This window comes from Telmatherina bonti (assembly GCF_933228915.1).
Source record: "Telmatherina bonti genome assembly, chromosome: 24".
Lineage (NCBI taxonomy): Eukaryota > Metazoa > Chordata > Actinopteri > Atheriniformes > Telmatherinidae > Telmatherina > Telmatherina bonti.
The window spans coordinates 16,031,522-16,055,401 of NC_136633.1; the positions used below are offsets into that span (position 1 = coordinate 16,031,522).

At 41.2% G+C, this 23,880-nt stretch overlaps 1 protein-coding gene across 1 annotated transcript; it reads left to right on the forward strand.

Annotated features, from left to right (window-relative positions):
- Positions 1 to 270: 270 nt before the first annotated feature.
- LOC306773851 (sodium/potassium-transporting ATPase subunit alpha-1) lies at positions 271 to 23,880 on the forward strand. The gene is made up of 23 exons (XM_079263791.1): positions 271 to 475; positions 10,454 to 10,567; positions 11,198 to 11,257; positions 12,397 to 12,498; positions 12,619 to 12,720; positions 12,806 to 12,919; positions 13,843 to 13,977; positions 14,570 to 14,687; positions 14,777 to 15,045; positions 15,125 to 15,433; positions 17,379 to 17,513; positions 17,790 to 17,985; positions 18,060 to 18,235; positions 18,333 to 18,469; positions 18,672 to 18,822; positions 20,377 to 20,545; positions 20,752 to 20,906; positions 21,055 to 21,178; positions 22,617 to 22,762; positions 22,842 to 22,972; positions 23,054 to 23,155; positions 23,270 to 23,361; positions 23,544 to 23,880. The coding sequence occupies exons 1-23, from the start codon at positions 464 to 466 to the stop codon at positions 23,570 to 23,572; spliced, it is 3,078 nt and encodes a 1,025-aa protein (XP_079119917.1). The 5' UTR covers positions 271 to 463; the 3' UTR covers positions 23,573 to 23,880.

Below are 23,880 nucleotides of genomic sequence, written 5' to 3' on the forward strand. Positions count from 1 at the left end.
TTAGCTCATGCATGTATTTAATTCAATTTGTGTGTCTTTTTAGTGACTTTTATGTGCTCTGTATGTTGCATGGCCGACTTGATTTAAAAAAAAAAAAAAGAGAGAAGAAGAAAAAACGCCCAGTAATGGAGGACGCCCCGCCTTCATTCGTGGGGTTGCCATGGCAAACGGCGTCGACGTCACAATGGAAGAAACGCCGTGTATAAGTAGTGGAGGTTGCGCCGCGGCGGCTCGAGAGCTCGGATGTGTGCTCTGTAGGAGTGACACGTGCAGAAAGGGGGGGAAAAGAAAAACAAATAAAAAGATATATATATATATATATATATAAATTTTTTTTTTAAAAAAAAGCGCACATCCGGGAGTTTTTTTTTTTTTTTTTTTACTGTACATATTTTTAAAGAGGATTTTTTTTTTCTCGAATTTTACTTGAACTGGGAAGAATTTCATTCAGATCTTGGCAACCATGGGAAGAGGAGTAAGTATAGCTCTTTATCTCCCCCCCCCCCCCCCCCCCCCCCCATTTTTCTCCTCATATTCAGGTCTGTAAAGGCAAGTGATGAATTTAAAACTTCGTCATTCAAACAAGTGGTTCTCTAAAAACAGATGTCGACACTGCGACGGGGTTTTACGGGGAGATGGAGGCTCACATGAGTTAGAGATAAGCCACATTTCTCACAAAATACTTGCTGCTTGAGAGCACTTCCGTGTTCCAGCCCCATTGGCTTAAAAATGAACCCACTTTTTAAGCATTTTCAGGCTGTCAAAGGAGAAAATGACTTCACAGACGTTTGTTTCCGTCGCTCGCAAAGATGCTTCTTCCAGTTCGGTATCCGGTTACATAACGGGACTGTCAGTTTTTTTTTTACTTTAGCTGCGACATTACAGCTGTGAAAATGAACCCCACTATTAAACTGGGAAAGTAACGGTACAGAAAGCAGTAGAAAACGACTTTATTGTCCATTAATCTTCCAGACAAACTCAAGTAATGCCAGTTAGTGAAGCCATTCGTCTCATGAGGACGAAATCTCTTGTTCTTAAGCTGGTTTTTGTCACATTTTGCTGTTTTCAGTTTGTGTATTATGGGAGTACTGGGTCAGTAGTGGGAGGGATGTTCACAGTCCCACCCATTTTCTCTGCTTAAAGATTGGGAGCTCTGTGACAAAATATTTTAAACTTATCTAAAACCAGATCTACTCTCCTAAGACTGGTTGCTTTTCAGGGTGTAAAAATATAACAGAATTAGAGTGGTACAAATGCAAGAATAATGTGAGGCATACATATTTTTCACTCTTTATAAGACTGTCCTGTTTTAAAAACACTAATTTAGCGTTTGTAGATTTTATATACATCATAAATATTCACTTAAAGGTGTTTTAGGAGCTCTAACTGAGAAGTCCTGTGCTTTAAAAGTTTTTTCTACCGTTTATTATTGTGAACGTGGATCATCATAAGTCCACCACCGTATCAAAACCCAGTTAGTGTTATTGTTCTGCTTCTTCAGCTGCTATATTCCATGAACTTAAATGACATGGGATGCAATTGAACCGCATTGTATAAAATATCAGTAGTCGCCACACCCAGCTATTCTGCGCAGTAGAAACATTCATTATAAATTCAGCAGGGAGAGATGGAGAGGTGGATGAAGATGGAGAGAGAGATCTGGCGGGAGATGAAAGGTTGAACGCCTCAGTCGAGCTCTTCGTCCATCTCTTCACTGCTCCCGTTTACAATCCTGCAAATCTTTGCTCACATGCTCTCAGCGTCTTGGCTGCTGCTTTCTTTCTTTTTTTTTTTTTTTTTAAAAACTTCCTCCCATATGTGATGAGAGCCATGCCCTGCCCCCATTCATCCTCCCTCTTCCCCCGTTGAGTCTCCCTTCCTTCTTCCCCCCACCACCAACCTCCAGTCCCCATCTCCTCCCAATACTTTTCAGTGCTGGCACAGACAAATGTGAAAGAGGTAATCACCACTACAGAGCCCTACTGGTGTGAGGAAAAGTGGTAGAGGAGGCGGAGAGGAAGCATGAGAACTTGTTTAGCTGTAATGGAGAACACTGGGAGCAGAGAGAGGGAGCACAGGTATGAGAAGAGCCCGGCTGTGAAGATTGTATTTCATGCTTTGGACGTGCAGGACGTGCATCTCCATCTCATTTCAAACATGAGATTACCCCTTCGGTGCCCTTTTCAAGCTTGTCTCATCACATCCACAGCACGGCGCGATAAACAGACAAAAGCAAGTGAGCTGAGATGAGTGAGAGAGAGAGAGAGAAGGGGGGTTGTTGGGGAATGAGCTGAGAGACACCAGTTACCGCATTGCCACTGTTTACCAACTTGGATGCCAAAACGAGGGATGGTAATAAAAAAAACAAAACAAAAAAAAACTAAGGGGGGGGGGGGGGGGGGGGGGGGGTTGGAGGTATTTCTCCGCAGTGGCAGTCACCAGTAAGATGAGCTGATTGTGTTATCGTCTCCTCTGTTTTTGTGAAAGAAAAAAAAATCAATTGATCCAAGTGTGAAACATGGGATTTTAAAACACAGAAACAAATGAGAGGAGGGTGACATGTGCTGCAGCCTCGGTGCTGACTGGTTTTAACAAAGCCGTCATGCAGGGCAGGGGCTTTCAGGGAACTGTCAGAGCGAATCCAGCTGAATATTTCATCATCTCACCTGACTCAACCTTTAATGCCTCTTCCGTCTGACTTGAAAACAGAAAAAAAAAAAAAAAGCATCCTAAAATAGTGTGTTTTCTGGGATGTTTTGGTGCTGTTTGGGGGTAAAAAGTAAAGAATAGTCCATCCTTGTTACTGCAGCAACTTGTCATAGAGAAGAAATAAACCAAATGTATAAATAAACAAAGTTGGAAACATAAGCATAAACTTAGACATTGCATTTTACTCACATAAATGGCTTGAACTTGCAGCTGTGTGGGTTTTTTTTGTTGGTTTTTTTTTTACAATAAAAAGCCAACGCAAGCTAAATAAAGAAATAAGAATAAAGGAATATGAATTTTAACACGTGAAATGTATTTTTAAAGAGATGTTTTAAGTCTGAACGTCAGAATAAGATGTTAATCAGTCTTAAGTTTGTCTGACTGCGAGTGCTGCGAAAACGAATGAAACCCTACAGAAGTTTATGCCAGAAGTAATCAGAAAAGGATCCCTTCATCAAAAACATATTTACTTTTAAATCTTCCGCGGCTTTCTTTTCTCCCTATTCTTCACGCTATGAACTGACACAGCACTGCAGCCCCTCGTCCGCTTTAATCTCATCCAGAGGGGTACCAGACTACACCTTCACATCCATTCCTTACAGTCTGTTTCCCTCTTGTTCTCTTGGTACCTGTTTTCCTTCCCTGTGTCCCCCTTCCCGTTCTGAGGATTTAACATTCTTTCCGCTTGGCAGTCATTGTGTGTTAGCGGGGGCTTTTGTCACACACTGCCCCTTGTCTGTTTTAGAACACTGTGTACTCCCTCTTTCCTTTTTTTTCCCCAGTCTGCAGTTCCCGATGCAGAGTTCTTGTACCTTCTTTCATCTATTTGCTGTATCTGTCGCTGTTATTTCCTCTTTCATCTCCCTTTTCTTGCCTTTTTTTCTCTTTTTTTCTTTTCATTTCTCGACATCTTTTACATTACAGCTGTAAGTCTTTGCTTGTTTGGCCAGGCAGCCTGAGCCGCATGCTTTGTTTTGTATGGCAGCTGTGTGAGACTTCCTCACAAGCCTGTTGCTCAGCAAAAAGTGGAGCACATCAAAAATAACAGAACCCCAGAGCACAGTGGGCTGCGCTAAGATTCATGAAATTTTCCATAACCACCACGAGGCGAGCGCCAGTTCAGGCCCGAGCACCGTAGCCTGAATCGTTAGGTCATTCTTCATGCGTGATGGTGGAAACATGAAAGCACAGGAAGCTGAATATTTGAAGGAAACATGTTTGACATTTCAGCCTTTTCTCCTTTAGAGGAAATGATGCAACAAGCAGTTATGTTGCTTGATTCTGTCAAGGAAGTTAAGCTGCAACTATCAGTATGGGCTTATGTGCTTTAGTTTAGAGTATTCATGTCCAGATTGGAGGACGGATTTGGGAATTATAACTCTTAAACGTGTTGGAACTGTTCTTTCAGTTCTCGGCTTAATTTTAATTAGGCAGATCAAGATCAAGAAGTACATCAACACTTTCCAGCTTTTTCCGCACTATTTGGGTGGTATTCTCAGATCAGATCAGCTATGTAATCGCTTCAGTAAATTCTTGGTCTTCGTGACGGGCACGTCTGGAAAACATCCAAAAGGTGTACAGATGGTATGCTAATCAGATGCCCAAACCAAATCAATTGACTCATTTAAATCTGTCGACATTCCTCTCCATTCTGTGTCACTAATGGAGGGCTTTTCAACCAAAGAGGAACCGGTGCTGGTGCTAGAGCCAGTGCTTAGATGGTTCAGCCCCGGTGCTATCAACGGAACTGTTTTGGTGTTGGCTGAAGGAGTCTGGTCAGTGCTGCGTCATTGCCAAATGATCACCAAGAACAGCATTCAGGATCTGGAAATGTGGGTTTCTTTTGAGTCATTCCTTGCGGCTGTGTCCCAGCTCCTTTTCTGGTCCCCATAAATCTTCTGTAAAATTTGTTAGGCTAATTTGGTGACCGGTGGTCGAAGCCCTGTTTGTAGTCAGTTCCAGCCATCTCTTGTTGTAGCTGCTTGAACACATGCTTTGTCTGACTTGCCCCGTCCAATATACCTTGGATCTCTGCAGATGGTCATATCCTCTAATTTGACTTGTTCTTGTAGTCAATTTTGTTAGCTGGATTGAAGATCTCGGTCCAGCTTTCAGTGCTTATATTTTGGCCAAGTAACGTGAAGCGGTAATCAACTCTGGCGCAGCAAAGAATTGGTGCCAGGATAGAACCGGTTTTGAGAACCAGGAGCTGGTGCTTAGGCAGTGGAAAGCCAAAGAACCAGCGCTAAGTTTGGCTCTGGCTCCGAACCAGCTCTGGAAACCAGCTTGGAGAAAAAGCCCTATGAGTTGTATAGTCATAACCATAAAAAAAAAGTGAATTTCTTCATAGTCTGAAGATTTTCTCTTTGATTTGCGCGTGTTCTCACTTCGTCTCTCAAGCCGTGGTGAAAGAAAATATATCCGTGTTGCTCATCACCCACGGCGGGAAAGAATCCTTCATATTCCCAACAAGGAAAACATTGAATCATTCATTCACTTTTGTTCGGTTGGAAAAAGCTGGAAGTTACAGAGAACGTGAAAGGAGTGTTAAATACCACCCTGAGTGAATTAACACACTTTCTTTTCAGTGTTCGGACAGAGAAAAGGGTAGTTGGAGGAAACTGCAGAATAAAGGAGGGGTAGAGGTGAGAGAAGAAAGGGCAACATGGGAAGAAAGAAGGGAAGAGGACACGTGACCATGTGTCCATTCACATATCTGGAGAGGTGTGGCAGTGGTCGCTGGTAGCAACCTGGCAAAGTACCAGGACTTTGAGTTTGTGTGGGCATAGTTGAATGAGTAGCTTGTGTTTCTGGCAAAAGACCCCGGTACTGAGAGGACAGCTCGCAGGAATTATGCCTGTAAAGGGGTATAAAATGTGCAACTTGTTCTTTTAGGTGAAAAAACAAAGGAGGGGGAGGTTTAAAAGAAGTCTAGATTAATTCATTCATTCAAAACTCCTTTCGCCCAGTTTCCTTCTCTGTTCAGAAGTTAACGTGACGTCATCTAATGACTAATTCAGGTTTTAATCTGCACTAAGAGTGTCATGAGATTTGTAAAGCCTGGACCCTCGTAGAAAGTTTCTGGACAGTAAAACGCCCGTAAACAAAAGAATGATTGAATTTCAGTCTGTTATGAAATTCCCACAAATCTCCATAAAACCTGAAGAAGAAAGGCGTGTTGGTTACTGCTGGACGAACTGGCCCACATGCCGGTGGTCTTAACGGTCACATGAAACAATCTTTGAGCCTTTTGTTTGTGTTTGAATGCAGAATTTGTGCAAGTAGTTACAAGGAGCCATTGTTTGGCATACAGTATGCTTCATCAGCATTCGTCTGTCAAGACATTTGATTCATAAAGTTCTTCCAACTAAAGTGTCGGATCAGTTTTGTGCCATCTCGACAACCTGCCAGGAAGCCGCCGTCAACTTTGATTGTTGATCCACAAGATGAAGGTTCACTTGGTTGTCTCCTGCAGGAGACACTTTGTCCTTTATTTGAGCAGAACTGCTGAATCAAAAAGACATTTTCAATACATTGCAGTGACAAACAAACCGGGCACATGCCAGAAAGCATGTTGTGAACCTCCACAATGGTGCGTTTTTGTCTGGAGGAGTATACGACAGAGGAAAATGAAACCCAGAAAAGGACCTGAGTCATATTTAGAAGTGACACACACGTATGTCGGAACTTTTTTAGCACGTGTTGGGCAGAACAAGTCGAGGCTGTTAAGTGTGGCACTGAGAGGATTTTCACAGAAAGTGGGCTGGTTTAGAGAGAAAGTGATACAACTTCACAAGGTACTCTCCCTCAAAGTCTCCACACACGTGTGGTGTTAAGTCAGTGCTTATGGGGGTCTTTTGTTCCCCTGAAGGTTGTTTGATTGTAAATGATGTAGCTTATAGTTTGTTCTGTAACCTGATTGACTAGTTTGTTCTGCCTGTTGAAGGAAAAAGAGCTGAAAGAGCAGGCTGCACTAACTAAGTAACTAAGTAACTAAATATCCACATTTGAGATGTAATTGTTGGATAACTTGTTCGGTTTTTTTTTTTTTTTTTGGCCTGAAAATATATTAATGGATGTTTTAGGGTGCATTCACATCAGGATAGTCTGCTAGACTCGGTCCGATTGGGAACTCGGCTCAGTTGTAGGGGGGTTGTATCCATTCAGACAGAGATTGTCTTCACGCTGCACTTTAGTCAAACGTGCCAAACCATCACAATAATATATCCCCATTCCCACCAAAGGTGGCGCTGCACTAGTATTTAGCAAAAGAGAGGACAAGACCACCGAAAAGAAGAAAACTCTGTTGCGAGTTAAACATGGAGACAAAACTATCGCTGTTTTAGGTTTTTTATTGTGTTTTATGCAAGTATACTGCAGAAATTCACAGCAACAATGGACGCAGTATGACCAAAAGACGAGGCAGAGGGCTCTTAACGCCATTGCTATGTATTTACCCACAATGTAATGCTACGTCAATTGCAGGAAGTGACTTTTTTTTGTAGTCCGCTTCCTGTATTTGGTTTACTGAAGACAGGCTGAGATGTGTGTTTGTAGGCGGACCGAGTCCGCTTCTGTGGGCCGAATCAGAATTTGTTTGGAGCATTCACATTTCCCCAAACAAAGCAGACTTTCCGAGCAAACAAACTGATTTGAATCAAAAAGGATGACGTGAATGTGACCTAAGTCAATCATTTGAAATGGACAGTTTTTGCATTTCAGCATTTATCCAGTGTTAACAGATTAAACAGCAGGTTTTTTTTTTACTGGTAAATCATAAAAAATGCAGTGGTCATGGAAGTGTTACAAATGAGTCCCAGGATTTAACATCTGTCTACTGTTGTTTAGTTAGTGCCAAAAAAAAAAAAAAGATGAATCTGTCTTGGAAATGCATCTGCATTCCAGCTTTGTTCTTTGCCATTACTGTTTGTGACTTTTTTGCTCAAGGCCAGATGGCCCCTGGGGGCCGTCAGGGGTTGAGTGGCAAAGATCAGGCCTCAATGATCCAGAACCAGGACGAGTGTTTTCCCAGCTTAGCTGACCGGGGGGCTCTAGCAACAATAACATGTGCTGGGATCACACACTCTGCTCTGGGAAACTTTAGGGGCGAAAGCGGCGGTGCAACGATATTAGTCGGCATATTTCCATGACTGGGACTGCGTGCATGATGTCCAGATTTGTTCATCTTGCATCCAAAATATACCTGCAGCTGCACACAGACTCATTAGTAGTCACTCGGCGTCTTGGTGGCCTCTCACCACTAGCATGCTAACACCCATGATCCTTGTAGCGTGTTGAATTATTGATGAGCCTTAACTGCTCATTGATGTTTGTTTCCAGTGTTGCGATTTCATGTTAGCCGTCTGAAACAAACATGACTTCACTTTCTTGGCCTCTTTGTGATTGGCAAACACACCTATAGAAAATTCCCTGTCTGATTTAAGACACCATTGATTTAGTTTCTTTTAGTATTTACTGTAAACATTGTGTTGCATGCTGCACTCCTAAAAAGTTCAGACTGCATCCATCTCCGTCTAAATCTAGAAGCAAAACAACATGAAGCTGGCTTAAAGCACCTTTCGGGCATTTCAGATTTCACTTAAACTTCCTTCCTCCCTATCACACCTGCTCTCCATCAAGCTGTGTGGCACACCTTCTGGCTTACAGCCATCCAGAGGACACCATCTTTGTCTGTGTCTTTGTTACTCTGTCAGCTACAGTGACCGCTGATAATGAGAGAGGACGTCTGTGGAGGGGACAGCAGGGAGATATGGCTGGAGAAGAGGCCGCCTGTCACTGTGTGTCACGGCGCGAGAGCTGATGGTCTGATAGGGGATGTCAAGTGAGAGACGAGGCGCATAGACTAACCTGAAGAGAGGTTTTTTTGTTGTTTTTTTTTATTTTTAGGAGGTTTTTTTGTTTTTTTTTGGAAACTCTTTTTAGTACTTAAATCATTGTAAAGGTATTGTTTATTTAAAACCTCTCTCACCTGCAGTGGCAGAACTTGTGGCACAGTTTTAGTTCAAATTAGCAAAATGTCCCCAAGTGTAATTACCAGACTGGTTCATTGTTCCACTCTTGGATTTCCACAGTCATGGAAATGTTTAGAAAAGCTGTTGACTGCGTGTTCAGACCTAAAACAGTGATGTTCTTCATTTCAAAAATGGGTGTTTTTTTGTTTTTTTTCTCCAGCATAATCTGTCAGGCGCAAAGAAAACCTTATCTACAAACTAACTGGCTTATCTACAAACTAAACTACATAATGGTGGCTCCGCCCTCAGTTCATCCTTGGATCAAACAGTTAAATTGTGTCTTGGCCAAACATTCACGTCATCTTTCTGATCAGTAAAAGAGAAATGTCCTGAGTTTCCCTTTGAGTCTGATTGTCAGCTAACAAAACAACGTCTGCAACCGCTGTTTATCTGACAGAAAACCATTTAAAAGTATATCTGACCAGTTTTATTTTCATTTTTGGCTGTTTTCACTCTTGGTTTAGGTGCACTGACCCGTAAGAAATCCTTAAAATATGCAGGATAACATCATGTCCTTTGGCACTTTGAGTCAGTAAACATGTAAACAGGACACGCACTTCAGCAGCAGGGAGCTTGTTACTTATGCTTGGACTCTTTTATTAGCACAGAAATGCTTAAGTTTTATCTGGGAGCCAAATATCAGTGTTCTGTGTGACACAAGCTGGGTTTTCAAGTCTTTTTGATGTGCACTTTCAAGTCAGTGTTTGATAGTGAATGAGTGTTATTCACTAATGTCCATACATATTCTGTACATTATATTTTGGAACTTTCTTCTGAGCTGCTTAAAAAGTTCTACAAAAAGCTACAACAGTGCCAGAAGTGATCTAAAATGCGAAAAATGCCTCGAGCTAAAATAATCTAAACTGGAAATAAAGGGCATACCTGATACTTCAGGTTGTACTTGTCAATCCGTGCATTTACATGGCAGTTTTAATTCCTCTTTAATTCAGAATAAAAGTTAATTCCGCTTTAAACTAATGAAAAATGACCACGTAAACACTTTATTCCTAATGCTAATTTATATTCTGAATTAAACTTACTTCCGATATAAGTGGCTCGTTTATTCGCATTTTAATTCTGAACTATTTAATTCCTCTGTCATGTAAACCTTAATTCCGCTCTAAGTTAATTCCGGTCGTTCTGCGCATGCTTGTTCCCTTGTCCTGTCCCAATGACACGCGTTGTTTTGCCTCCCGTGTTCGGTGGTCCATCTTTCTTCACCTTCTCAGTTGCTGCAAAAAGTGAAGTAGTATGCTCGTACTTCAAAAGTATAATAAATAGCAGCGGAACTGGTACTTATTATGTAGTTTTTACAAGTTACGACTGAAAAGACAAAAGCAACGAGCTAACTTTGTTTATTTGCGGTATACGTCACGTAAACTCTCTGTCCAATCAGAACCCTTCCCAACCCGCCGCTCTAAAGAGGAATTAAGTGAGGACGTGTTCCATATAAACGTTCATTCGGAATTATTATCTTCATGTAAACTCGTAAGAGAATTAGTTAATTCCGAATTATTTAATTCCGAATTGTTAAATCCGAATTAAAACACAATGTAACCGTACCCAATGAGCTTTGAAACAGCCTGCATTTGATCCCACTTGGCCTAATTTCAGCTGAAGGCAGAATTGAGGATCACTGATCATCCTGCCTCTTTGTAGTAAATCAACCTACGTTATTTTCCTAAACTTTCTCCTTTTGTTGTGTTTTTCAGGAAGGACGAGAGCAGTATGAGCTGGCTGCAACCTCGGAGCAGGGCGGCAAGAAGAAGGGGAAGGGGAAGAAGAAAGAGAAGGATATGGATGAGCTGAAGAAGGAAGTGGATATGGTGAGTTTCTCGACTGGACTTTGGTTTTCTACTCACCTAAGGACCTCTTCCTCTAATTGTCCACCCTCCAGCCTTCGGTATGAGCATTCCATTCGTTGTATTGTTTCGGCTTTCAGTAACTATTGTCTCTTTGTGGGTGTGTTTTCTTCTTTAAACACCACATATCAGAATGTCAAATTACTTTAACATCTTGGATTTAATTGCGCCTGAAATGAATTGCTTCTCTGTAGTGATGCACATTCATTGTGTGGGTCTTCCTTTTCCTGTTGCAGCCTACTTGCCTTATTTCCTCCTCTCGTCTTCTTCATTTCATCCTTGAGTTTTCTTAGCTGTTGCAGCCGTAACATCCTCTGTTCATGTTTCCTCCTACATATTCCCATCTCATCCCTACCTTCCTTCTCCACCTCCTCTCATTCTCGTTCTGCTTCCCCCAGCATCTCATTCCTTCTGTCCTCCTAAACTGTGAATCTGTAATCGTTGTAGCCTCCCGCCTTATGAGAGGTAGTTATTGGAAGATAAAAGGTCAGCACACAACCGATTGTAAATGTCACTGGTTTTGTCATATTGAACCCAAACGTGCATGCAGCCTGTGCTTTGGACTGATGCCACCTTGTCTCTGTGTTTTCGTAGGACGATCACAAACTGACCCTGGATGAGCTCAATCGTAAATATGGAACAGACCTCACCAATGTGAGTGGAGAAAGAAAAAAGTGAAATCTTTTCCTGAAATGATAAGTATTACAAAACACAGCTATGGTTTTGCCACTCCGCAGGCATGAACACTCCTAGGTAGGTTTCTGAGCTACCTCTGCTTTCTCCCTGGAAATTACTGATAAGAAATAACAGCAGGTTTATTGCAATGCTTCTGTAAAATGGACAACTACCTCGATTTGTTTGGGGATCTAAAAGAAAAAAAAAAGATCTGCTTATACCTGGGTCCTGTTGTGACATGAATTTCATCATATTATTTGTAACTGCGTGTTACAAAAACAGGAACCAGACAAAGAAGATAAGTAAAAAAGCAACATGAATGCTTATTTTGAGGAGAAGCCATGCAGAGAATTGCCATATCTCCATTTCTACATTGTACTGCGCATTAATTATGAGCCCTTATGTGGGTTAAACTACAGCAATAAAACAATAAAACCACATGTAGGTTTGCACAATCACAACCAGATTGCACACATGGATGCAAGAACCGCATCTCCACCTTAACTCTGCAGACCATTTATGTGTACTAGAACTGACTAGCATGACGTGTACTGCACCAGTCTCCTTACCAGCAGCTGATTAAAACTTGCATTTTTTCTTTATTTTTAATAGCTGAAACCATTCTAAATAAATTAGATTTTGCCTAAAATAATGAACTGTCTCAATAATGGCAGGTTTAGATAACTTATGGCTGATTGCACAGCTTAGTCTTTCATAGCAAAGAATATCTTAAGTACACTGCCACCCATGCAATCACATGCTCGAAGGAGCCCTCCCCTCATGTAAATGTGCTCCTGATCATGCAGGAGAGATCAAGGAGAATCGTTAATCAGTGCCTCTAATTGGGGTCTCCAAGCTCTGCATGCGCATGCAAGCATGCAACGTGAATAATTTATGAGCCACAGAAGCCCCTATGCCCTGATTTCAAATGGCTTCTTTTCTTCCACTTATTTGCTGATGAAGGAAATTGCGCTGTTTCTCTGTTGATGACTTGCGTACGTGCCACGAAGTGTGTGTTTGGTAAACCTTCTTTTTCTTAAGTTCTTTTTTTTTTTTTTTTTAAATCAGCATTTGTAACCAAATCTGTTTTTTTTCTTCTTCTTCTTTTCTCATTTTAGGGTTTGACTAGCGCTAAAGCTGCTGAGAATCTGGCCCGCGATGGGCCCAATGCTCTTACTCCACCACCAACCACCCCAGAGTGGGTCAAATTCTGCAAACAGGTAACATCAGCTGTGGATGGGGTTTGATTATATTGAAAGTTTTCATAGACCGAGGCAATTTTTAGAAATTAAAGGGATTGTTTTTCCTTTTTTTTTTTTTTTTTTTTTTTTTTGTTATAGATGTTTGGTGGTTTCTCCATGTTGCTGTGGACTGGTGCCATCCTCTGTTTCCTGGCATATGGTATCCAGGCTGCAATGGAGGATGAGCCAGCAAATGATAATGTATGTCCTGCGTCATATAGGTCATGTCATGGTGACACCAAATACAAAACTAATCATTCTTAATGGACCGCTCTGGTCTTTCCAGTTGTACCTAGGTGTTGTGCTCTCTGCTGTCGTCATCATCACTGGTTGCTTCTCCTACTATCAAGAGGCCAAGAGCTCCAAGATCATGGATTCCTTCAAGAACCTGGTTCCACAGGTGCTCGCTCGGTTATTTTAGTTTATGTACATGTGCTTCTGCGTAATTCCTATGTAATAAAATTACAAAAAAAACCTGTTGGAAACATGAGATAACATGACATTACAACCAGGTCTTCCCCTCTCTGCTGTACTAAAACAATTAAGGGTCCATTCACATCAGGATAGTCTGCTAGACTCCGTCCATTTGGGGACTTGGCTCAGTTGTAGGGGGGTGTATCCATTCAGACCGAGATTGTTTTCATGATGCACTTTGGTCAAATGCGCCAAATCTTTAGAATAATATATCCCCATTCCCACCAAAGGTGGCGCTGCGCTAGAGAACAAAAAGAGAGAACAAAACCGGCGTGAAGAAGAAAACTGTTGCGAGTTAAACATGGAGACGCTGGGGTTTTTTTTTTTGTTTGGTTTTTTTTCGTCTTATGCAAATATACTGCAGAAAAAAACCACAGTACGAGGCAGAGGACTCTTGACGCCATCGCTATGTATTTACCCACAATGCAATGCAACGTCAAATGCAGGAAGTGACTTTTTTTGAAGTCCTCTTCCTGTATTTGGTCTGTTTGAAATGTGCTGAGACCTGCGTTTGTAGGCAGACCGAGTCTGCTTCTTGATCCGAATCAGAATTTGTTTGGCGCGTTCACATTTCCCCAAACAAAGTGGACTTTCAGAGCAAAGAAACGCTGATTTAAATCCAAAAGGCTGATGTCAATGTGCCCTAAGTGCTCTCGACATCTGAAAATAATTAGCCCTTACTGTGTAATTTGGATCCTTCCAATAAAACTTTTTTTTTTTTTTTTTTTTTTTTAGTCGCGGCAAAAAGAAAGTGACTTTATGAGAAGGATGTGAAAGAGCAAGCTGCTGCTGAATTAGACACTCTCTCCTTTTGTCTCACATAAGTGTCTGTCACGTCTCGTCTTGTAGCAAGCCCTGGTTGTCCGTGACGGTGAGAAGAAGAGCATCAACGCCGAGGAGGTGGTGGTTGGTGATTTAGTGGAGGTGAAAGGTGGTGACAGGATTCCCGCTGATCTGAGAATTATCTCTGCCCACGGCTGCAAGGTAGGCAGTCCGATAAGTCATTTTCTCCTGAAAACCTAAGAGAAACTTTGAATTTTGAACTTTGAAGTTTGCTGGCATGCTTTTGTCTGAACTTCGAAGATTTTAAAAGCTTTCCCTCATAAAGCAAAGCTTAGTTTGTTTTTTTGTTTGTATGTGAGTTTGACAAATTACATGCATTTTTGTGTGTGTGTGTGTTTACATGATCAGGCTGCCATGTGAGTAAGCGAGGGCTTGAAACCACAAATGACCCTTTTGGAATTTGTTGTTCAAGTCGCCTGAAAATGTGACCAGCAGCAGTCTTATTGTGGGGACAAGCCTGTGACCTATTTCCAGTCCTGAAATAAAGTCAAGAGTAGCATTTAACTAAATAACCCCAGGGGTCTACAGCGTCTGTCATCTGCCTCTGCTTCATTTTGTCGCTCGGCTTCTTTGTGGATGCGTGAGCTAAAGACAGCAGGGTTATTCTCGGAGGAGAAAGTTTGTCTAAGTCTGTATAAAGGGAACTTCAGTGTTTTATTACCCTTAAACCAGATGGAGCCATGTTGTTTTTTTTGTGGTTTCCATCACTCACAGTGGTTGTCTGATTTCTCAGGTGGACAATTCCTCCCTAACCGGTGAATCCGAGCCTCAGACTCGTACTCCCGACTTCTCCAACGAGAACCCACTGGAGACCAGGAACATTGCTTTCTTTTCCACAAACTGTGTTGAAGGTATGACGACCGAAAACATCCAAGCCTTTTCAGACTCGGCAACATTTCATCTGAAGCTTTTAAAAAGTCAAATCTAATCCTGACCTTAGGAACTGCCCGTGGTATTGTGATCAGCACCGGAGACCGCACCGTCATGGGTCGTATTGCCACTCTAGCATCCGGGCTTGAAGTTGGGCGTACCCCCATCTCCATTGAGATTGAACACTTTATCCACATCATCACTGGTGTAGCCGTCTTCCTTGGCGTGTCCTTTTTCATCCTCTCCCTCATTCTGGGATACACCTGGCTGGAAGCAGTCATCTTCCTCATCGGTATCATTGTCGCCAACGTGCCAGAAGGTCTCCTGGCCACTGTCACTGTGAGTCTGAGCATTCATGTCCGTTAAAGCTTCTGAAGATGACCCACCTGTTAGCTGACTGGAGTGACTCCATCTGCAGGTGTGTCTGACCCTGACCGCCAAGCGAATGGCCAAGAAGAACTGCCTGGTGAAGAACCTGGAAGCTGTCGAGACCCTGGGCTCGACTTCCACCATCTGTTCGGACAAAACTGGCACCCTTACCCAGAACAGGATGACCGTAGCACACATGTGGTTCGACAACCAGATCCATGAAGCTGACACAACAGAGAACCAGAGCGGCACTTCCTTCGACAGGAGCTCGGCAACCTGGGCCGCTCTGGCCAGGATCGCTGGACTCTGCAACCGTGCCGTCTTCTTGGCTGAGCAGGCAAATGTTCCCATTCTGAAGGTAGGCTTTTTCCACCTCATTTACCCTTCAACAACTACGTGTTTTTCTCCCGTCTTTTCATGAAACAATGCAAAACTGAGCTTTCTAAGACTACATTTGTCATATTTTGAGAACCTTTTGTCATTTCATTTAGTAAATGATTACTTTTTAAACAGACTTTTTGTTTTATTCTTAGTTCAGCAACAAGAACAAGTAACGTTCTGTTGACGGTCCTTTCAGACATGCATTGGACATTGAGAATTGCAGTGAAACTAAAGTTTACAAACCATTTTTTGTTTTTTACGTTGGCTTCAGTTTACTCTCCAAACACACCATTACCTGCTCAGATGTCTGTCATAAATGCTACTTACTCAAAGCTATTATCAGAAGGAGTTATGGGCCGAATAAAACTACAGCTGTCGTGCAAGTTGCTCATACCTTTCAACTAGGGCTGGGTAATATGATCTCAAATCAATATCATGGTTAATTTGAACAGGTTACCTTGATTGGGATTAGTTATCCATTATCTCTGTATCATTTTCTTTTTAACACAAGTATTTTTTGTAAATATTTGCATAAAAGAAGAGCACATATTGTTAATAAGTGCAAGAAAACACACATTTAATATATATGTGGTCATTTAATTATTATTGTTTTTATATATTTAAGAGAAAATTTAAGTTTCAAACAATTTAAATGTTTACCTTGAGCCAGATTACATTAATTATTGGTTCTAAATTTCTGATTAATTGCCCAACCCTCCGTTTTAAAGCAGGTTTCATAGTTACATCAGATGTTTTATTACTATATCATAAAGATTTTTCATCCAAGATTTGAAACTGAAACAGAATATTGATTTTGACATCCATTGCAGTGTTTCCCTCTCAGACAAACAGGCTTGTTTTCCAGCTTATGTATCACTCCCTAGAGTGTGCACACTCTCTTGCGGTAACTATACAACTAGTTTGAACTCCTCCCCCACTCCTTCTCCATCACAGATGTAAGTTTCTCCCTCCGCTCAGAGACTGTCCCTGGAGTCCAGCCTCTCGTTTCCACCCTGTTTTATAACACACCATTAACAAGTGTTGGTGTGTCAGTGTGTGTGTCTGCCAGTGTATGTTAATCACCTGTAAATGTCTGGCAGGCTTTATAATCGCCAGTTGTCTTGTTTTATTGTTTATCATTTCTCTGTCACTGTTAGTAGAGTGTGGGGAGAGTAAACATTAGTTTTGTTCAGCAAAATCAGGGTTTTATGTAAAAAATAAACAAAATGGAAATTAGTTGTTTCCATATAGATTTTTGTATCCACAAAAATGTATGTTAACTTTTAAAGCCATTGCAAAGGAACTCTGCCAGATGGAGGAACTAAATCAACCTTTATACTGTTTTTGCCATGAAAGATGGGATTTTAAAGCCCAGATTTCTCTAGCCTGGCTTGCTAGACTCTCGCTGGACCAGTATAGAGTCTTGGGACTCACTTGCATCAACAGATTGGGCGGGACAAATAAGCACGGAGTAAATGGCAGATGTGATGCCAGTAAAGCGGCAGCCTACAATGTCTGGAAGTGTTCAGTAGAGCAAAAGCAACAGAAGAAAATAAACATGGCGTGCAGAACCGAAGAAATAAATGACCTGTGTCGTAAGGATTTGATATTTTCCTGGTCATTTAAAACCGCTTTTATGGCAAAAAGAAACAAACTTCCGCTATGTCCGCGCGCTATCTTGAATGTTTTGACAAACATTACACAAGGTAAGAGGCAAGAGTCTCCTCAGATCAACCAATCAGAGTGGCTGGTTTGTTTCAGACCGATGCAAATCTCCGTGAAGAGGAGGGACTCCAGACTGAGTCGCTCTGTATGAAATATATAGAGCTCTCCAGTCTGGTGTGCCAGGCTAGGATTTCTCTAGACGAGTCAAATGAATATGGTTTCCATGAATAAGGCCGTCCACTTGTTGTCTTCCCCAGAGAGACGTGGCCGGTGATGCCTCAGAGTCGGCTCTCCTCAAGTGTATTGAGCTTTGCTGCGGATCAGTCCATGAAATGAGAGAGAAAAATCTTAAGATTGCTGAGATCCCCTTCAACTCCACCAACAAGTACCAGGTATAAAAGCTGTCATTTATCACTCAAGTTGTTCAGTTTTCAGACCATGGGCCGCTTGTTTATTCCCAAATGTTCTGGTCGGAGGAATGCTAAATGTCAGCTTATTTGACGTGTTGACGATAAATCAGCAATGTAAATGATTTTTTTCCCCCCTTCGGAGGCATTTTGCTGGATGGAATAAATCTTTAACCTTTTCAAAACATTGACGGGTTTTTGTGCAGTTGCACAAGTAATGTGTTTATTTGAAATGTTTCCCGTTTTTATCGTCTCCGCTAGCTTTCCATTCACAAGAATTCGGCGTCCGATGGTGAATCCAAGCACCTGCTGGTGATGAAAGGAGCCCCAGAGAGGATTTTGGACCGCTGCTCCAGTATCATGATGCAGGGCAAAGAGCAGCCTCTAGATGACGAGATGAAAGACGCTTTCCAGAATGCCTACCTGGAACTGGGAGGTCTAGGAGAGAGAGTGCTGGGTAAGAATGGGGAGTTTACTGTCATTTGTCAGTTCATAAACAGCCGAAGCTCAACCACACTGTTCCCTATCCAGGTTTCTGCCATTTCAACCTGCCGGACGATCAGTTCCCAGAAGGCTTTGCTTTCGACACTGACGAGGTGAACTTTCCCACTGAGAACCTGTGCTTCATCGGCCTCATGTCCATGATCGACCCTCCTCGTGCTGCAGTGCCCGACGCTGTGGGCAAATGTAGGAGTGCTGGAATCAAGGTGAGATGTGTGTTCACTCTGTCTTCCCCCCAAAAAACACAATGAAATGTTTATTGTTATTATAAACCTTATTACTTGCAAACCTTTTTTCTTTTAGGTTATCATGGTGACAGGTGATCATCCAATCACAGCTAAGGCCATTGCAAAGGGTGTGGGTATCATCTCTGAAGGGAACGAGACAGTTGAAGACATCGCTGCGCGTTTGAACATTCCCATCAATGAAGTTAATCCAAGGTAATGACTTGGAAAAGCTGTGATAGTGTCCTTAGAGAGGCAAACTCAGACATGACGAAGGATATGGTGTATGTGGAGCACCTCAGGGTCATATTGTAGGCCCCACCTTGTTCCAGTTCACCCAATGCAAAGTGCATATCGCTCTCGTTAATCATCAATCACACATTTGAAAATGATCATCACATCCCTTGATTCCCTGCAGAGATGCCAAGGCCTGTGTCGTGCACGGTGGCGACCTTAAGGACCTCAGCCCAGAGCAGCTGGATGACATCTTGAAGCATCACACTGAGATTGTGTTTGCCCGAACCTCCCCGCAGCAGAAACTGATCATCGTGGAAGGCTGCCAGAGACAAGTAAACTCAAAGCAAATGTGGAAATGTACATTTTTGTGTGTTCATGCTGCTGTTGCAGCTTGTTATCTGAAAGGATGAGTGAGAATTTTGTAATCTAATCCCTTAATGCTTCTTTATTATTACCAATGTGGTCCGATGAAGAAGTAGGTGGAATAATGAAGCAAAACATCCGTTAAGCTGTGAGCACTGACATGAATATTGATGAGTTCGTGTGTAGGCAGGAGAAACTCTGCATGAAGACTTTAATTCATATATATTAAACATTGCCTTGTGAAAACTCATGTAAACAAACCAAAATATAGTTTTATTTTAGCTTTATCAGCTGGTAAAACAAGCCCATATTACATTTAATTCCAGGTTTCTGGTTGTATTTTGAGGCTCTATAGATGCTTTATTGTCCAAATCAGATAATTTTTCCCCATCCTGTGTATGTTTTTTTTTAATCTGTTTTATCTCCCATCTGTTTAAATTCCCATCCATCTAAAAACCCATCTGCTCTGATTGTCAGATGATTAATCTTGTATGGCAGAGCACAAAACATTTGTTTATTCTCTGATTAAAAGGTACAAAACAAACCCTGTGTGCAGCACAGTTATGTAGATCAGCAAATGAGGCAGTCTAGGAAATTTAGAGAGGCATCATTTTAGGGTTTTTGTAAATTAGCTGAGGAGAAGAGGAAAATCCAAAAAAGACTGTGTCAACATGAATGAAATCTGTTTTTGCATAAATAGTTTCAACTAATCAGATTTATAACAGCTAGTGACTGCACGTATCAAATTCACAAGTAAAAGGAAATGTGCCGTCATCCTGCTTAAACTCCAAAGTTTCAGATCTAATTGACATAATGTATTCCCATGCATCCCACTGGCTTCCTGGAGGAAGACTAGGCAGGGGATTATTGATGACTGGGCTCACTTAATCTTATGAGCTCAGCGACTTCAGTTCAATTCACTTTCTTTCCACATAAACTTGGCCAGGCGATTATATAGAGCAGCATTAGCAGACTGTCACACATCAATGTCTGTCCATTCACTTCCTGTACTGTACATGTTAAATTGTTTCATATAAAAGGTCAACAGACTTTGTGGAAATTCCACATTATTGTCTAGTAATGAGGTGACAAGCACTTAAAACATTCTTTTAAGAAAATCCTTTAAGCGTTTAGTCTTTACTGCACGATGCCTTCTGATTTTCTTTGGAACCTTTAGCCGGATATCACTGTAGCCTAAACAGGACTGCTTGTCTCCCAGTCTCAGCTCTGATACCTGTTCTCTTTTATCAAAACTGTCAGTGCTGTCTCATAAAGCTGGCACTTTTTAGGCTTTTCCCCACGCAGCAGAAATAATGGGGACTTTCTTAAAGGCTGCAGTAGTGTGTCAGGGTGTGTTTTCTCTTCGTCTCAATACATGTTTCTCCATCAGTTTAGCTTCTTGTCTTTGCTGAAGACAACAATTTGTTTTGATTTATTCTAGTAATGACTTTAAGTTTTAATTAATAAAAAGACTTTTTTTTTCTTCTCTTTGCTAAAGTCTTTGCCCGTCCCTCTTTCTGCAGGGTGCCATCGTGGCCGTGACGGGTGACGGTGTGAATGACTCTCCAGCTCTAAAGAAAGCCGACATCGGCGTTGCCATGGGTATAGCCGGATCCGACGTCTCCAAGCAGGCGGCTGACATGATCCTGCTGGACGACAACTTTGCCTCCATCGTCACTGGAGTGGAAGAAGGTAACAGATTGTGCTTTATGTGATACTTGAAACTGGTCTTCGGGTTTAATGGAGCAAAAAATTACACAAGTTAGCAGAATGCAAATGTGTTTGAGTTTGCATTTTTTTACACTAGAGTTGTTTTTTTTTTGTTTTTTGTTTTTTGTTTTGTTTATAAATCATTTTTAAATCATTAAAAGTGCTAACTTTGTATACTTTCTCAACAGGTCGTCTGATCTTTGATAACCTGAAGAAATCCATCGCCTACACTCTGACTAGTAATATCCCTGAGATCACACCCTTCCTCCTCTTCATCTGTGCCAGCATCCCTCTGCCTCTGGGAACCGTCACCATCCTCTGTATTGACCTGGGAACTGACATGGTAACGATGCTACCGTGATTCTTGACTATGAGATTTAAAATGGTGTTGTGTGTTTCACATCTGGTTTTAACTTAGTCAGAATTGGTCACATTGTTTCTAAACCTTTTTTTCTTTTTATTTTTAAATCAACATATGCTGTGTCCACCAGGTACCTGCCATTTCCCTGGCTTACGAAGCAGCTGAGAGCGACATCATGAAGCGACAGCCCCGAAACCCCAAAACAGATAAACTAGTGAACGAGAGGCTCATCAGCATCGCATACGGACAAATCGGTAAATCATGTCTAAAGATTAAGTTCAAATTCCCAGAAGATTCAAGAAGTGTGGAGCCTGTGGGTTTTCCTGAAAGGCAGCTTAGTATCTGGGTGGTCTAAGATAACAAGAAGAGCAGCATGAACCATAAATAGACCCGTGCTGATAGAGAATGGGAGTGTTGGTTGTTGTGTGTTTGAGTGACGGAAGAGCGGTACTGCTGTCCTTTGATGTTTTCTTTTTTATCGCCCGTTTGGCGATAAAGCCAGAAATAGGTTTGACCTCTTCTGCTACCATATAAGAGCAGAATGTGAATAGAAGGTTGTTGCCATTTGCAGTTTCAGTTTTACAATCCCAGTTTTTGATGAGACATTTTTGTCCTTTAAATTTCACAAAAGATCTTATATGAAAAGTTCATCATCTTGACCGTTTCAGCCAATAAAAACGAGGGCTGTGACAGTATGCTTTTCTCCCAATTCGATTCAATTCTGATTTTTTTTTTTAGTGCCAATTTGATTTAAAATCTCAAATTTGTTTGATATTGCTGAATTTTGTTCAATAAAAACCAAAAACAAAGATTTATAGAAATTTTTTGCTAGTAATTTTTCTTGATTTCAGTTAGGAAAAAAAAAACACACAGTAGCCAGACCATCTTTCTGCTGATATATTGCCCAAGAAAACAAGTAAAAAGTTCAGTAAAACCAATAAAAATGACAAAAAATCTTATAGTGGATTAATATTATTTAATTGAAAAAAAAAAGAGTTTTTTTTAACAAAAAAAATAGATTTTTAAAATTGTGAAACAAAAAATCCAGACTTTCTTTTTTTTTTTTAATTTGATTTTCCCACCCCTAATAAGAACCCAGCATGACATGTAAGATACTTAGTTTCGGAGACATTTGGCATCACTTTATGGTCCAAACGTTGCTCCAAATCCTGACTTTTGTCTTCTGCTCTGTAATGGACACCAGAAAGCAGGAAAATTACACTGTAAAAAATTTGACACATCACATGGTAATAAATGGTAAATTTTCCAAAACAGTTTTGTTACATTTTTACATTTATACATGTTATAATTTGACTTATGTTACCATTCTTTCATTGGTTGGGTCTTTATGGGTTAAACCTTTCTTTTCAAATGTTTTAAATCAAAATGAAGTTTAATCTGTGCTTAAATGGTGTTGATTTTGATTAAGTTCACAACAGTCTGAACTAATTTATTTATTTTACTCACTTACTCATCCAATGATGAAATGTTTTGTCCTGTAATTTGTAGAAAAATATTGGCTTTAATCAGATTTCCTGACTTATTCAGGCTATTTTCCCCACTTGGGGGACTAATTAAACGCATTTGCTCATTCTGTCTGCTTGTGAACATTCATTAAAACGATTACTATGTCAGACTGATGCCCTTTGGTGCTGATTTCTAAACTTGGTGTGTCATGTGTTGCTCCTGAAGGAATGATCCAGGCACTGGCAGGCTTCTTCACATACTTTGTGATCTTGGCTGAAAACGGCTTCCTGCCTTCCACCCTGGTTGGCATCAGAGTGGACTGGGATAATAAATACATCAATGACCTGGAGGACAGCTATGGACAGCAGTGGGTCAGTCACATTTAGTTAAGTTTGTAAAGTTTTGCTGTCAAGAACCGGTTTCAACTCCTGTGAAATTTGTTGTCTGCAGACTTATGAGCAAAGAAAGATTGTGGAGTTCACCTGCCACACAGCGTTCTTCGTCAGCATCGTCATTGTGCAGTGGGCTGATCTAATCATCTGCAAGACCAGGAGGAACTCTGTATTCCAGCAGGGCATGAAGTAAATAATACACACTAGTTGCTTTTTCTGCTCTAAGATGTTTGGGACCGATCTGATTTATTTTACTTTTGTTTCCATCAGGAACAAGATCCTGATCTTTGGGCTCTTTGAGGAGACCGCCCTGGCTGCCTTCCTCTCCTACTGCCCCGGCATGGACATCGCTCTTAGAATGTACCCTCTCAAGTGAGTTGATCGCCCTGCTCACATCCTCTGCAGTCGTGCATACTCAACCCGTCACATGCTGCTCATCTGGAGAGGCTCTCTATCTCATCTTGTCTCTTCTTGTGTATTTTCCAGGCCCAACTGGTGGTTCTGCGCCTTCCCATATTCCCTGCTTATCTTTATCTATGATGAAATCCGTAAGCTGATCCTCAGACGCAGCCCGGGAGGTGAGTTCGGAATTCATGCTTTTTGTTTTTCTTTCCCTCGCTCTCTGACAAGCAGATCATTTATAAGTTTGAAGGTTCTCTTAAGTCTTTGTTGTTTTTAAATATATAAGAAAACCTATCTGTTTGTACTCAAAGTTGCATCTGAATCTGGTGTCTTTGTGTTTGCTCTCACTCTTTTTCAGGCTGGGTGGAACGGGAAACTTACTATTAAAGTTCGTCAGTCCAATCAGCTCGCATCTTCTCCTCCACTCCCGTCTTTGCATGAATATTGTCTTGCTGCTCGGAATAAAATTTTAACCTCTGTGAAAATAAATTGGAACGTGTTTTTATATTAGGGAATGCTTGATACTACTATTAGAGAAATACTGAGATGGAACATGCTGATGATGCCGATGTTGATAAATGATAATGCTAGTAATGACATGAACACTGAACATTGACATGACTATGCGTGCCTTGTTTATGAAACAGGACCAATTTTATACATGTTTTTAACAGTTATAAACGTTCAATAAAAAT